A 16,083-nucleotide genomic window follows, 5' to 3' on the forward strand; every position below is an offset into this window, starting at 1 on the left:
CGAGAGAACATTCTCGCCTTCCACACATTCTTCAACGCTCCCAGAACCTTCAATCCCTCCCCCACCCTGTGACTAACTTTCGCTTCCATGTTTACGTCTGTTACTAAGTCCACTCCCAGATATCTAAAACACTTCACTTCCTCCAGTTTTTCTGCGTTCAATAGTACCTCCTAATTAACTTGTTCCTCAACCATAATGAACCTAATAACCTTGCTGTTATTTACATTTACTCTCAACTTTCTTCTTTCACACACTTTACCAAACTCAGTCACCATCTTTTGCAGTTTTTCACCAGAGCCAGCGCTGTATCATCAGCGAACAACAACTGACTCACTTCCCAGGCCCTCTCATCCAGAGCAGACTGCATGCTTGCCCCTCTCTCCAAGACTCTTGGATTCACCTCCCTAACCACCCCATCCATGAACAAATTAAACAACCATGGAGATATCACGCACCCTTGTCAATTCTCTCATAATGATTTGGTTAAAGCTAGGATGACCTTAAAAATTGCCTGGGGACGGATTAACGTTCTTAGTATTAGCAATTAAGACAGATTCAATGAAGTTGCGTGTGGCATAATCAGCATACGAGTATAAAATATATATTTATCCTGATCCTGTCCTGTACTTCTGTTCTACAATGTTTTTACCTTAGGGAATGGTGAGGATCAGTCATCAGTTTTCCAAACGATCATTCACCCTCCCCAGTTAACATGCAACAGCTTGTTCGGTGCACTAGATCTCCGAGATGCGATGGCGAGCTTTTCTGTACATTTATGGAGGATCTGGTAAAACATTCTGAAGAGGAAAAGATTTATCAATCTGATATTCTTTATGATTTATGTATAAACTTGAATAGCATACTTGCTACAATTTTCTATAATAAATATTTAGTAAAAATCGTTGTCATATGAGAAGCGGAGAATATAATCATGGCATAACTTAGTTATCGGCTTATTATTCGTATATCTTGGCCAGTGTAATAATTCGTCATGAAAATGCTCAAAACCTATCAGATATAAACTTTCCTAGAGATCAAATCTTGGAAGAATTAACTTAAGAGTGTGAAACAATGTTAAAGACTGTACGAAAGGTAAATGAGATCATTATTTATTCACGTCTGATTTTCTGCTGATGGATTTTTGGTATAGTTTGAAAAAGAATTTAGAAGAAATGAAATGTGAAAGATGGATTCAGATGGAGGTAAAGTAAATACCGTTTACCAAGTAGGGCGACTTATCGTTAGTGGGATGCTGAAGCGTTCATCAGTATGCATTTGCAAATGAAATTCCACGACCATACATCAAATTCCAGCTGAGAAGTGAACTAGTTTAAAACTTTCATAGTTTGCTGAAACTACAATATACTGTTTCCTTAAGGTTTGTTACAACCACTAGTGAGTGCCTTGTCAAAATTTTCTTTCCTAAAAGAATGCTTCATATTAGTTTGGGTTTTAGTAATGTTCCTCATTAATGGATGAACTGATCTTGAAGACAGTATTCAAAGCTAGTGAAATATTATTAGGTCGTTAGAATCACTATTCAGTACATTTCTACAACAGCCTTAATGTGTTTATTCATCCACTGAACGCTGCGAGCTGCAATCTATCAGTACAGTGAAGAACAAAGTTTGCAGAAGCAAGCAGAACTAACCCTCCCTCTGTCACAAGAGATGGTATAATGACTTGACTCATCCAAAGTTTTTCATTCTTATTGTGCTCATTGAAACCACAGTTTTTTTTATGACTGCTGAATATCTTATAACTAAAAATGGCGGCATAAACCCAATAGTTTTGCACTTTTTATATGAAAAAAGATATGACTACATATGTAAACATGAAACCTATTGCAACAGAAAAAGGTGATCCTGAAATGATTGAAGATATACACTGAGGAACGCTATTCTTACAGCGGTCGTGGTAAAGTCCTCCAGACATATTTGATGATTCATTATATGCATGCGAAAGTGAATTTCCTATCCTTAACGTCTACATGTACACTTCTGTTAATTCTAAAATCTTACATAAATCATTTCAGAAGTTATCGTCAGCTTCCAGGGGGTTTTGGAAGGTGTCTTCCTGCATATAAAGCCCATCTTGAGACCTTTATGATGAAGATTTCTTCTTAGATCATGTTACTTTCATTATTATGTTTGAGGTGATGTTGTAGAAGCCGATCGTTGGTCTGCCATAACATGTTTTTCATTCGTTTCAGATCAAACATTAGTAATCAAATAATTAACAGAAGCAGTAACCATTCTTGGTAAACACACAGGTGCATCCATCATCCGCATGATGAACCATTTCCTAACGGAAGCCACCTTCAGGAAGGGTTTAACCAACTATCTCAGTAGCCTGTAAGTAATTTGTAATGAAGGAAGTAAACTTCCGTCTTACTTTATTGCTTTTCTCTGTTTTAACACCATCATGAACGTCACCAGAGGCACCTATTTTGCTTATTTGGTTAAAAAAATACGAAAACTTCTTGAGATATGTCTTCACTTACTCAGTTCCAACACTATGTTCTATATGGTGAAATTATACGTTTAGGATTCGTCTGAAGCTAAATGGATTAAATCCGATTTCCACTTAAGGAAGCAACTCTTTAGATGTAAATGATTATATCATTATGATAATCACTTAACCATTCTTGATATTTCTTGTTCACAATTCTTGCAATAAAACTGAAAAGCAAAGATGATTAACATCAACGGAAACATTCGCCAGAGCATACGACAGTGCTGAACAAGACGACCTCTGGAATTTTCTTACGACTGTTGCCCATGAAGACGGCACCTTACCACCTAACATGACTGTCAAGATGGTCATGGACACTTGGACGCTACAGATGGGCTTCCCTGTTATCAAAGTGGTGAGGAGCGCAGATGGCACATCAGCCACAATTACTCAGGTAAATAATTACGTTCACTTTGTCTTCTGTGAAAAATTGGATTTCAAAATGTAGACGCACGTAATAATGCATGTAACCGCACGTAATGATGAATGTAGCCGCACGTAATGATGAATGTAGCCGCACGTAATGATGAATGTAGCCGCACGTAATGATGAATGTAGCCGCACGTAATGATGAATGTAGCCGCACGTAATGATGAATGTAGCCGCACGTAATGATGAATGTAGCCGCACGTAATGATGAATGTAGCCGCACGTAATGATGAATGTAGCCGCACGTAATGATGAATGTAGCCGCACGTAATGATGAATGTAGCCGCACGTAATGATGAATGTAGCCGCACGTAATGATGATTGTAGCCGCACGTAATGATGAATGTAGCCGCACGTAATGATGATTGTAGCCGCTTGTAATGATGATTGTAGCCGCACGTAATGATGATTGTAGCCGCTTGTAATGATGATTGTAGCCGCATGTAATTTGTTTTTTCTTGTTTCCTTTTACGAATCTGTTCTACCCCTTCAGGACCGATTTCTATTACTGAAAAACGAGAACTCTACAGATACTCACGATTACAAGTGGTGGGTGCCACTAACTTACACAGATCAAGCCAGCCGTAAATTTGAAAATACCCAGACCATGATGTGGATGAAGGACTCTGAAGACGAGATTACAATCTCCTCACTGCCCACCAAGGACCAGTGGGTCATCTTCAACCTGCAAGAGACAGGTTACTACAGAGTTAATTATGATGAACACAACTGGAAGCTGCTCATCTTACAGCTGAGCAACGATCATGAGGCTATCAACGTCATAAATCGTGCACAGATTATTGATGATGCCTTGAACTTGGCACGAGCAGGTAAGTTTAGTCTATCAAACTTATGTTTAGTAAGAAGGTCAGTCATGAATCAGAACACTTGATTCCCGTCTCAAGTTCTTTACCCAGCAAGCTAGAATAGAAAGGTCTTTAATACTGCTAATACGGTTGAAACCATATTGCACTGCTAATACGGTTGAAGCCATATTTCATTGCTGATACGGCTGAAGCCGTATTACACTGCTAATACGGTTGAAGCCATATTATACAGCTAATACGGTTGAAGCCATATTATATTGCTAATACGGTTGAAGCCGTATTGCACTGTTAATACGGTTGAAGCCATATTACACTGCTAATACGGTTGAAGCCATATTATATTGCCAATACGGTTGAAGCCATATTATACTGCTAATACGGTTGAAGCCATATTACACTGCTAATACGGTTGAAGTCATATTACACTGTTGATACGGTTGAAGCCATATCATACTGCTAATACGCTTGAAGTCATATTACACTTCTAATACGGGTAAAACAAGTTTCACTCATTTGGTTCTGGAAACAAACAGCAGGATTTATACCGGACCTTTACTACAAAAGCACCTTAAAAGGTCCACTTCATACAGTCCACATAACACTGATTATCCTACTATTTATAACGATGTTTTTCTTTTTGTAAGAGCAGCCACTGTACAGTGCACTCATCATTAATATTTCACCTTGTTCAGTGTAAATATCAATGTAATGTTACAGCAGGTATAATGGAATCTTAAAATATTTAGACAGTTAATTCAATTTAATATTAGTCTAAACTTTTCGACAGATTGACTTAATCGAAATAGTTCTTGAAACTCGTTATGATTAAGAGAAACGATTTATGATCGTTTCTTGATAATACATTTCAAGCAACGGGAAATACTTAACAGAATGACAGAATACATTTTTATAATATAATTTTAAGAAAGAGAAGAAAACACAGAATGAAAATAACGAGTATGGTTAGGGAATAGGGGAGAAAGAATACTTTCCACGCATTCCTCACGTGTCGTAGAAGGCGACTAAAGGGGACGGAGCGGGGGGCTAGAAACCTTCCCTTCCTTGTATTTTAACTCTCTAAAAGGGGAAACAGAAGAAGGAGTCACGCGGGGAGTGCTCATCCTCCTCGAAGGCTCAGATTGGGGTCTTTAAATTTGTGTGGATGTAACCAAGATGAGAGAAAAAAAGGAGAGATAGGTAGCATGTTTGAGGAAAGGAACCTGGATGTTTTGGCTCTGAGTGAAACGAAGCTCAAGGGAAAAGGGGAAGAGTGGTTTGGGAATGTCTTGGGAGTAAAGTCAGGGGTTAGTGAGAGGACAAGAGCAAGGGAAGGAGTAGCACTACTCCTGAAACAGGAGTGGTGGGAGTATGTGATAGAGTGTAAGAAAGTAAACTCTGGATTGATATGGGTAAAATTGAAAGTTGATTGAGAGAGATGGGTGATTATTGGTGCATATGCACCTGGGCATGAGAAAGAAGATCATGAGAGGCAAGTGTTTTGGGAGCAACTGAGTGAGTGTGTTAGTAGTTTTGATGCACGAGAACGGATTATAGTGATGGGTGATTTGAATGCAAAGGTGAGTAATGTGGCAGTTGAAGGAATAATTGGTGTACATGGGGTGTTCAGTGTTGTAAATGGAAATGGTGAAGAGCTTGTAGATTTATGTGCTGAAAAAGAACTGATGATTGGGAATACCTGGTTTTTAAAGAGACATATACATAAGTATACGTATATGGGTAGGAGAGATGGCCAGAGAGCGTTACTGGATTATGTGTTAATTGATAGGCGTGCGAAAGAGAGACTTTTGGATGTTAATGTGCTGAGAGGTGCAACTGGAGGGATGTCTGATCATTATCTTGTGGAGGCGAAGGTGAAGATTTGTGGGGGTTTTCAGAAAAGAAGAGAGAATGTTGGGGTGAAAAGAGTGGTGAAAGTAAGTGTGCTTGGGAAGGAGACTTGTGTGAGCAAGTACCAGGAGAAACTGAGCACAGAATGGAAAAAGGTGAGAACAAAGGGCGCAAGGGGAGAGGGGGAGGAATGGGATGTATTTAGGGAAGCAGTGATAGCTTGCGCAAAAGATGCTTGTGGCATGAGAAGCGTGGGAGGTGGGCAGATTAGAAAGGGTAGTGAGTGGTGGGATGAAGAAGTAAGATTATTAGTGAAAGAGAAGAGAGAGGCATTTGGACGATTTTTGCAGGAAAATAAAGCAAATGAGTGGGAGATGTATAAAAGAAAAAGGCAGGAGGTCAAGAGAAAGGTGCAAGAGGTGAAAAAGAGGGCAAATGAGACTTGGGGTGAGAGTATCATTAAATTTTAGGGAGAATAAAAAGATGTTTTGGAAGGAGGTAAATAAAGTGCGTAAGACAAGGCAACAAATGGGAACTTCAGTGAAGGGGGCTAATGGGGAGGTGATAACAAGTAGTGGTGATGTGAGAAGGAGATAGAGTGAGTATTTTGAAGGTTTGTTGAATGTGTTTCATGATAGAGTGGCAGATATAGAATGTTTTGGTCGAGGTGGCGTGCAAATTGAGAGGGTTAGGGAAAGTGATTTGGTAAACAGGGAAGAGGTAGTAAAAGCTCTACGGAAGATGAAAGCCGGCAAGGCAGCGGGTTTGAATGGTATTGCAGTGGAACCTATTAAAAAAGGGGTGACTGTATTGTTGACTGGTTGGTAAGGTTATTTAAGGCATGTATGATTCATGGTGAGGTGCCTGAGGATTGGCGGAATGCTTGCATAGTGCCATTGTACAAACGCAAAGGGGATAAAAGTGAGTGCTCAAATTACAGAGATATGTTTGTTGAGTATTCCTGGGAAATTATATGGGAGGGTATTGATTGAGAGGCTAAAGGCATGTACAGAGTATCAGATTGGAGAAGAGCAGTGTGGTTTCAGAAGTGGTAGAGGATTTGTGGATCAGGTGTTTGCTTTGAAGAATGTATGTGAGAAATACTTAGAAAAGCAAATGGATTTGTATGTAGCATTTATGGATCTGGAGAAGGCATTTGATAGAGTTGATAGAGATGCTCTGTGGAAGGTACTAAGAATATATGGTATGAGAGGCAAGTTGTTAGAAGCACTGAAAATTTTTTATTTAGGATGTAAGGCATGTGTACGTGTAGGAAGAGAGGAAAGTGATTGGTTCGTAGTGAATGTAGGTTTGCGGCAGTGGTGTGTGATGTCTCCATTGTTGTTTAATTTGTTTATGGATGGGGTTGTTATGGAGGTGCATGCAAGAGTTTTGGAAAGAGGGGCAAGTATGCAGTCTGTTGAGGATGAGAGAACTTGGGAAGTGAGTCAGTTGTTGTTTGCTGATGACACAACGCTGGTGGCTGATTCGTGTGAGAAACTGCAGAAGCCGGTGGCTGAGTTTGGTAAAGTGTGTGAAAGGAGAAGGCTGAGAGTAAATGTGAATAAGAGCAAGGTTATTAGGTACAGTAGGGTTGAGGGACAAGTCAATTGGGAGGCAAGTTTGAATGGAGAAAAACTGGAGGAAGTGAAGTGTTTTAGATGTATGGGAGTGGATTTGGCGGCGGATGGACCCATGGAAGCGGAAGTGAATCATAGGGTGGGGGAGGGGGCGAAAATTCTGGGAGCGTTGAAGAATGTTTGGAAGTCGAGAACATTATCTCGTAAAGCAAAAATGTGTATGTCTGAATGAATAGTGGTTCCAACAACGTTGTATGGTTGCGAAGCGTGAGCTCTGGACAGAGTTGTATGGAGGAGGGTGGATGTGCTGGAAATGAGATGTTTGAGGACAATATTTGGTGTGAGGTGGTTTGATCGAGTAAGTAATAATAGGGTAAGAGAGATATGTGGTAATAAAGAGTGTGGTTAAGAGAACAGAAGAAGGTGTTTTGAAATGGTTTGGTCACATGGAGAGAATGAGTGAGGAAAGATTGACAAGAGGATATATGTGTCAGAGGTGGAGGGAACGAGGAGAAGCGGGAGACCAAACTGGAGGTGGAAAGATGGAGTGAAAAAGATTTTGAGTGATCGGGGCCCGAACATACAGGAGGGTGAAAGGCGTGCAAGGAATAGAGCGAATTGGAACGATGTGGTATACCTGGGTCGACGTGCTGTCAATGGATTGAACCAGGGCATGTGAAGCGTTTGGGGTGAACCATGGAAAGTTTTGTAAGGCTTAGATGTGGAAAGGGAGCTATGGTTTCGGTGCATTATTACGTGACAGCTAGAGACTGAGTGTGAACGAAAGTGGCCTTTGTTGTCTTTTCCTAGCGCTACCTCGCGCACATTAGGGGGAGGGTGTTGTTATTCCATGTGTGGCGAGGTGGCGATGGGAACAAATAAAGGCAGACAGTATGAATTATGTACATGTTTATATATGTATAAGTCTGTGTGTGTATATATATTTGTACATTGAGATGTATAGGTATGTATATTTGCGTGTGTGGACATGTATGTATATACATGTGTATGTGGGCGGGTTGGGCCATTCTTTCGTCTGTTTCCTTGCGGTACCTCGCTAACGCGGGAGACAGCAACAAAGCAAAATAAAAAAATATGAATAAATTAAATATATATGTATATATATATATATATATATATATATATATATATATATATATATATATATATATATATATATATATATATATATATATATACCTATACATCTCAACGTGTACATATATACACACACGCAGGCATATACATATATACACATGTATATAATTCATCTCTCTGCCTTTATTCATTCTCATCGCCACCTCCCCACACATGAAATAACAACCCCCTACCCCCTCATGTGTGCGAGGTAGCGCTAGGAAAAGACAACAAAGGGCTCATTCGTTCACACTCGGTCTCTAGCTGTCATGTAATAATGCACCGAAACCACAGCTCCCTTTCCACATCCAGGCCCCACACAACTTTCCATGGTTTACCCCACACGCTTCACATGCCCTGGTTCAATCCATTGACAGCACGTCGACCCCGGTATACCACATCGTTCCAATTCACTCTATTCCTTGCACGCCTTTCACCCTCCTGCATGGTCACTTAAAATCTTTTTCACTCCATCTTTCCACCTCCAATTTGGTCTCCCACTTCTCGTTCCATCCACCTCTGACACATATATCCTCTTGATCAATCTTTCCTCACTCATTCTCTCCATGTGACCAAACCATTTCAAAACACCGTCTTCTTCTCTCTCAACCACACTCTTTTTTATTACCACACATCTCTCTTACCCTATTATTACTTACTCGATCAAACCACCTCACACCACATATTGTCCTCAAGCATCTCATTTCCAGCACATCCACCCTCCTGCGCACAACTCTATCCATAGCCCACGTATCGCAACCATACAACATTATTGGAACCACTATTCCTTCAAACACCCATTTTTGCTTTCCGAGATAATGTTCTCGACTTCCACACATTCTTCAAGGCTCCCAGAATTTTCGCCCTCTCCCCCACCCAGTGATTCACTTCCGATTCCATGATTCCATCCGCTGCCAAATCCACTCCCAGATATCTAAAACACTTTACTTCCTCCAGTTTTTCTCCGTTCAAACTTACCTCCCAATTGACTTGACCCTCAACCCTACTGTACCTAATAACCTTGCTCTTATTCACATTTACTCTCAACTTTCTTCTTTCACACACTTTACCAAACTCAGTCACCAGCTTCTGCAGTTTCTCACATGAATCAGCCACCAGCGCTGTAACATCAGCGAACAACAACTGACTCACTTCCCAAGCTCTTTCATCCACAACAGAGTGCATACTTGCCCCTCTTTCCAAAAGTCTTGCATTCACCTCCATAGCAACACCATCCATAAACAAATTAATCAACCATGGAGACATCACACACCCCTCCCGCAAACCTACATTCACTGAGAACCAATCACTTTACTTTCTTCCTACAAGTACACATGCCTTACATCCTCGATAAAAACTTTTCACTGCTTCTAACAACTTGCCTCCCACACCATATATTCTTAATACCTTCCACAGAGCATCTCTATCAACTCTATCATATGCCTTCTCCAGATCCATAAATGCTACATACAACTCCATTTGTTTTTCTAAGTATTTCTCACATACATTCTTCAAAGCAAACACCTGATCCACACATCCTCTACCACTTCTGAAACCACACTGCTCTTCCCCAATCTGACGCTCTGTACATGCCTTCACCCTCTCAATCAATACCCTCCCATATAATTTACCAGGAATACTCAACAAACTTATACCTCTGTAATTTGAGCACTCACTCTTATCCCCTTTGCCTTTGTACAATGGCACTATGCAAGCATTCCGCCAATCCTCAGGCACCTCACCATGAATCATACATACATTAAATAACCTTACCACCCAGTCAACAATACAGTCACCCCCTTTTTTAATAAATTCCACTGCAATACCATCCATACCTACTGCCTTGCCGGCTTTCGTCTTCCGCAAAGCTTTTCTATATATATATATATATATATATATATATATATATATATATATATATATATATATATATATATATATATATATATATATATATATATATATATATATATATATATATATATATATATATATATTGGAAAAGAGATGTCTGAGGACAATATGTGGGGTGAAGTGGTTTGATCGAGTATCTAATGAAAGGGTAAGAGAAATGTGTGGTAATAAAACAAGTGTGGTTGAGAGAGCAGAAGAGGGTGTTTTGAAGTGGTTTGGTCACATGGAGAGAATGAGTGAGGAAAGATTGACAAAGAGGATGTATGTGTCAGAGGTGAAGGGAACAAGAAGTGGGAGACCAAATTGGAGGTGGAAAGATGGAGTGAAAAAGATTTTGAGCGATCGGGGCCTGAACATTCAGGAGGGTAAAGGGCTTGCAAGGAATAGATTGAATGAGAACGATGTGGTATACCGTGGTCGAAGTGCTGTCAGTGGATTGAACCAGGGCATATGAGGCATCTGGGGTAAACCATGGAAAGTTTTGTGGGGCCTGGATGTGGGAAGGGAGCTGTGGTTTTGGTGCATTATACATGACAGCTAGAGACTGAGTGTGAACGAATGTGGCCTTTGTTGTCGTTTCATAGTACTACCTCGCGTGCATGCGGGCGGAGGTGGTTGTCATTTCGTGTGTGGCGGGGTGGCAACGGGAATGAATATAGGAAGCAAGTATGAATTATGTACATGTGTATATGTGTATATGTGTATATGTCTGTGTATGTATATATATGTATACGTTGAGATGTATAGATATGTATAAGTGCGTGTGTGGACGTGTTTGTATATATATGTGTATGTGGGTGGGTTGGTCCATTGTTTCATGTTTCCTTGCCCTACCTCATATATATATATATATATATATATATATATATATATATATATATATATATATATATATATATATATATATATATATATATATATATATATATATATATATATATATATATATATATATATATATATATATATATATATATATATATATATATATATATATATATCGCTACCTCGGAAACGCGGGAGACAGCGACAAAGTATAAAAAAAAAAAATATATATATATATATATATATATATATATATATATTGGCGGAATGCGTGCATAGTGCCATTGTACAAAGGCAAAGGGGATAAGAGTGAGTGCTCAAATTACAGAGGTATAGGTTTGTTGAGTATTCCTGGTAAATTATATGGGAGGATATTGATTGAGAGGGTGAAGGCATGTACAGAGCATCAGATTGGGGAAGAGCAGTGTGGTTTCAGAAGTGGTAGAGGATGTGTGGATCAGGTGTTTGCTTTGAAGAATGTATGTGAGAAATACTTAGAAAAGCAAATGGATTTGTATGTAGCATTTATGGATCTGGAGAAGGCATATGATAGAGTTGATAGAGATGCTCTGTGGAAGGTATTAAGAATATATGGTGTGGGAGGAAAGTTGTTAGAAGCAGTGAAAAGTTTTTATCGAGGATGTAAGGCATGTGTACGTGTAGGAAGAGAGGAAAGTGATTGGTTCTCAGTGAATGTAGGTTTGCGGCAGGGGTGTGTGATGTCTCCATGGTTGTTTAATTTGTTTATGGATGGGGTTGTTAGGGAGGTGAATGCAAGAGTTTTGGAAAGAGGGGCAAGTATGAAGTCTGTTGGGGATGAGAGAGCTTGGGAAGTGAGTCAGTTGTTGTTCGCTGATGATACAGCGCTGGTGGCTGATTCATGTGAGAAACTGCAGAAGCTGGTGACTGAGTTTGGTAAAGTATGTGAAAGAAGAAAGTTAAGAGTAACTGTGAATAAGAGCAAGGTTATTAGGTACAGTAGGGTTGAGGGTCAAGTCAATTGGGAGGTGAGTTTGAATGGAGAAAAACTGGAGGAAGTGAAGTGCTTTAGATATCTGGGAGTGGATCTGGCAGAGGATGGAACCATGGAAGCGGAAGTGGAGCATAGGGTGGGGGAGGGGGCGAAAATTCTGGGAGCCTTGGAGAATGTGTGGAAGTCGAGAACATTATCTCGGAAAGCAAAAATGGGTATGTTTGAAGGAATAGTGGTTCCAACAATGTTGTATGGTTGCGAGGCGTGGGCTATGGATAGAGTTGTGCGCAGGAGGATGGATGTGCTGGAAATGAGATGTTTGAGGACAATGTGTGGGGTGAGGTGGTTTGATCGAGTAAGTAACGTAAGGGTAAGGGAGATGTGTGGAAATAAAAAGAGCGTGGTTGAGAGAGCAGAAGAGAGTGTTTTGAAATGGTTCGGGCACATGGAGAGAATGAGCGAGGAAAGATTGACCAAGAGAATATATGTGTCGGAGGTGGAGGGAACGAGGAGAAGAGGGAGACCAAATTGGAGGTGGAAAGATGGAGTGAAAAAGATTTTGTGTGATCGGGGCCTGAACATGCAGGAGGGTGAAAGGAGGGCAAGGAATAGAGTACATTGGAGCGATGTGGTATACCGGGGTTGACGTGCTGTCAGTGGATTGAATCAAGGCATGTGAAGCGTCTGGGGTAAACCATGGAAAGATATATAAAATATATAAAATTAATATATATATATATATAAATATATATATATAATTTTTTTTTTTTTTTTTTATATATTCCTTTTTCCCCCAAAGGGGGTTACTTAAACAAGGCGGCCCTTTAAATATCCTTAAAACCTCTTCCCTTTTTCTTTTAAAAAAAAAAAAATACCATAAAAATAAAAACCCCCTCCCCCCCCATGTGTGCGGGTAGCGCTGGGAAAAAGACAAAAAAGGGGTTTATTCGTTCACATCCCCAGCGTCATGAATAATGCCCGAAACCACAGCTCCCTTTCCACCCCAGGCCCCCACAAAACCTTTCCAGGTTTTTTCCCCCAAACCGCTTAAAAATCCCCGGGTTCAACCCCATTGAAAGCACGTCCCCCCCGGTTTAACCACATTTTTTCCATTAAATCTACCCTTTGCCCCCCCTTTCACCCTCCTGCTTTGGGTCATTTAAAATTTCTTTTTCACCCCAAATCCCACCTCCAATTTGGTCCCCACTTCTCGTTCCATCCACCCCCGACACATATATCCTTTTGGTCAATTTTTCCTCACCTTTCCCTCTCCATGCCCCCAAAAACCATTTCAAAACCCCCTCTTTTTCCTCTCAACCACCTCTTTTTTTTTTCCAAAACATCTCTCTTACCCTTTATTACTTACTCTTTTCCCAAAAACCACCTCACACCACATATTGTCCCCCAAACCTCTCATTTCCAGCACATCCACCCTCCTGCGCCAACTCTATCCAAACCCCAACGTTCGCAACCATAAAAATTTATTGGGAACCACTTTTCCTTCAAAAAACCCATTTTTGCTTTCCGAGATAATTTTTCTGATTTCCCACACATTCTTAAAGGGCTCCCGGGAATTTTCGCCCCTCCCCCACCCATAAACCACTTCCGTTCCAGGGTTCCATCCCTCCCCAAATCCACTCCCAGAAACTAAAACACTTTACTTCCTCCAGTTTTTCTCCTTCAAACTTACCTCCCAATTTACTTGACCCTCAACCCTACTGGACCTAAAACCTTTTCTTTTCACATTTACTCTTAACTTTCTTCTTTTACACACTTTTTAAAAAACCCGTCACCAGCTTCTGCAGTTTCTCAAAATAATCAGCCAAACCCCGCTGTAAAAATCAGCGAACAACAACGACTCACTTCCCAAGCCTTTTATCCCAAAAAGATCATAAATTTCCCCTCTTTCCAAAATCTTTCATTCACCTCCCTACAACCCCATCCCTAAACAAATTAAAAACCATGGAGACATCACACCCCCCTCCCCCAAACCACATTCACTGAGAACCAATCACTTTCCCCTTTTTTCCCACAAGTACACATGCCTTAAAAATTTCCCCGATAAAAACTTTTTACTGCTTCTAACAACTTGCCTCCCACACCATATAATTTTAATACCTTCCCCCAGAGCATCTCTTCAACTCTATCATATGGGCCCTTTTCCCGATCCAAAATGCTACAAAACAAATCCCCTTTGTTTTTTTAAGTATTTTTCCCCATACATTCTTCCCAAAACAAACACCTGTCCACACATCCTCACCACTTTTGAAACCACACTGCTCTTCCCCAATCTACCCCCTTAAAAGGCCCTTTACCCCTCAATCAATACCCTCCCATTAAAAATTTCCCCGGAAAACCAACAAACTTATACCTCTGTAATTTGAGCCCTCACTCTTATCCCCCTTTTCCCCTTTGGGACAATTGGGACATGCAAGCATTTCCCCCAAATTTCCCCAGGCACCTCACCATGAAACATACCCTACATTAAAAAACCTTCCCCCCCAGTCCAAAATTTCAGCACCCCCTTTTTTTTTAAAAAATTTTTCCCCTGCAATACCATCCAAACCTCTGCCTTTTCCGGGTTTCTCTTCCCAAAGCTTTTCTTTAGTGCCATTGTTACAAGGCAAAGGGGATAAGAGTGAGTGCTCAAATTAAGAGGTTAGTTTGTTGAGTATTCCTGGTAAATTATAGGGAGGATATGATTGAGAGGGTGAAGGCATGTACAGCACAGAGGGGAAGACAGGTGGTTTCAGAAGTGTAAGATGTGTGGATAGGTTTTGCTTTAAAGAATGTATGGAGAAATACTTAGAAAGCAAATGGATTTGTATGTAGCTTTATGGATCTGGAGAAGGCTATGATAGGTTGATAAAATGCGGGGAAAGGTATTAAGAATATATGGTGTGGGGGAAAGTTGTTAGAAGCAGTAAAAGTTTTTCGAGGATGTAAGGCATGTTTTACGTGTAGGAAGAGAGGAAAGTGATTGGTTCTCAGTGAATGTAGGTTTGCGGCAGGGGTGTGTGATGTCTCCATGGTTGTTTAATTTGTTTATGGATGGGGTTGTTAGGGAGGTGAATGCAAGAGTTTTGGAAAGAGGGGCAAGTATGAAGTCTGTTGGGGATGAGAGAGCTTGGGAAGTGAGTCAGTTGTTGTTCGCTGATGATACAGCGCTGGTGGCTGATTCATGTGAGAAACTGCAGAAGCTGGTGACTGAGTTTGGTAAAGTATGTGAAAGAAGAAAGTTAAGAGTAACTGTGAATAAGAGCAAGGTTATTAGGTACAGTAGGGTTGAGGGTCAAGTCAATTGGGAGGTGAGTTTGACTGGAGAAAAACTGGAGGAAGTGAAGTGTTTTAGATATCTGGGAGTGGATCTGGCAGAGGATGGAACCATGGAAGCGGAAGTGGAGCATAGGGTGGGGGAGGGGGCGAAAATTCTGGGAGCCTTGGAGAATGTGTGGAAGTCGAGAACATTATCTCGGAAAGCAAAAATGGGTATGTTTGAAGGAATAGTGGTTCCAACAATGTTGTATGGTTGCGAGGCGTGGGCTATGGATAGAGTTGTGCGCAGGAGGATGGATGTGCTGGAAATGAGATGTTTGAGGACAATGTGTGGTGTGAGGTGGTTTGATCGAGTAAGTAACGTAAGGGTAAGGGAGATGTGTGGAAATAAAAAGAGCGTGGTTGAGAGAGCAGAAGAGAGTGTTTTGAAATGGTTCGGGCACATGGAGAGAATGAGTGAGGAAAGATTGACCAAGAGAATATATGTGTCGGAGGTGGAGGGAACGAGGAGAAGAGGGAGACCAAATTGGAGGTGGAAAGATGGAGTGAAAAAGATTTTGTGTGATCGGGGCCTGAACATGCAGGAGGGTGAAAGGAGGGCAAGGAATAGAGTACATTGGAGCGATGTGGTATACCGGGGTTGACGTGCTGTCAGTGGATTGAATCAAGGCATGTGAAGCGTCTGGGGTAAACCATGGAAAGCTGTGTAGGTATGTATATTTGCGTGTGTGGACGTATGTATATACATGTGTATGGGGGT

The 16,083-nt window shown here is 40.7% G+C and overlaps 1 protein-coding gene across 3 annotated transcripts in view; it reads left to right on the forward strand.

Annotated features, from left to right (window-relative positions):
- The window catches only part of LOC139765060 (aminopeptidase N-like), a 127,062-nt gene that overhangs the window by 85,101 nt on the left and 25,878 nt on the right, over nucleotides 1-16,083 (forward strand). For all 3 annotated transcript variants that reach the window (XM_071692151.1, XM_071692152.1, XM_071692153.1), the window contains exons 11-13: nucleotides 2,273-2,354; nucleotides 2,725-2,908; nucleotides 3,437-3,773. In XM_071692151.1, the coding sequence (XP_071548252.1) occupies nucleotides 2,273-2,354; nucleotides 2,725-2,908; nucleotides 3,437-3,773 (603 nt within the window). The remainder of the gene's footprint in view (nucleotides 1-2,272; nucleotides 2,355-2,724; nucleotides 2,909-3,436; nucleotides 3,774-16,083) is intronic.

The sequence above is a fragment of the Panulirus ornatus genome, chromosome 52 (assembly GCF_036320965.1).
Source record: "Panulirus ornatus isolate Po-2019 chromosome 52, ASM3632096v1, whole genome shotgun sequence".
Classification (NCBI taxonomy): Eukaryota; Metazoa; Arthropoda; class Malacostraca; order Decapoda; family Palinuridae; genus Panulirus; species Panulirus ornatus.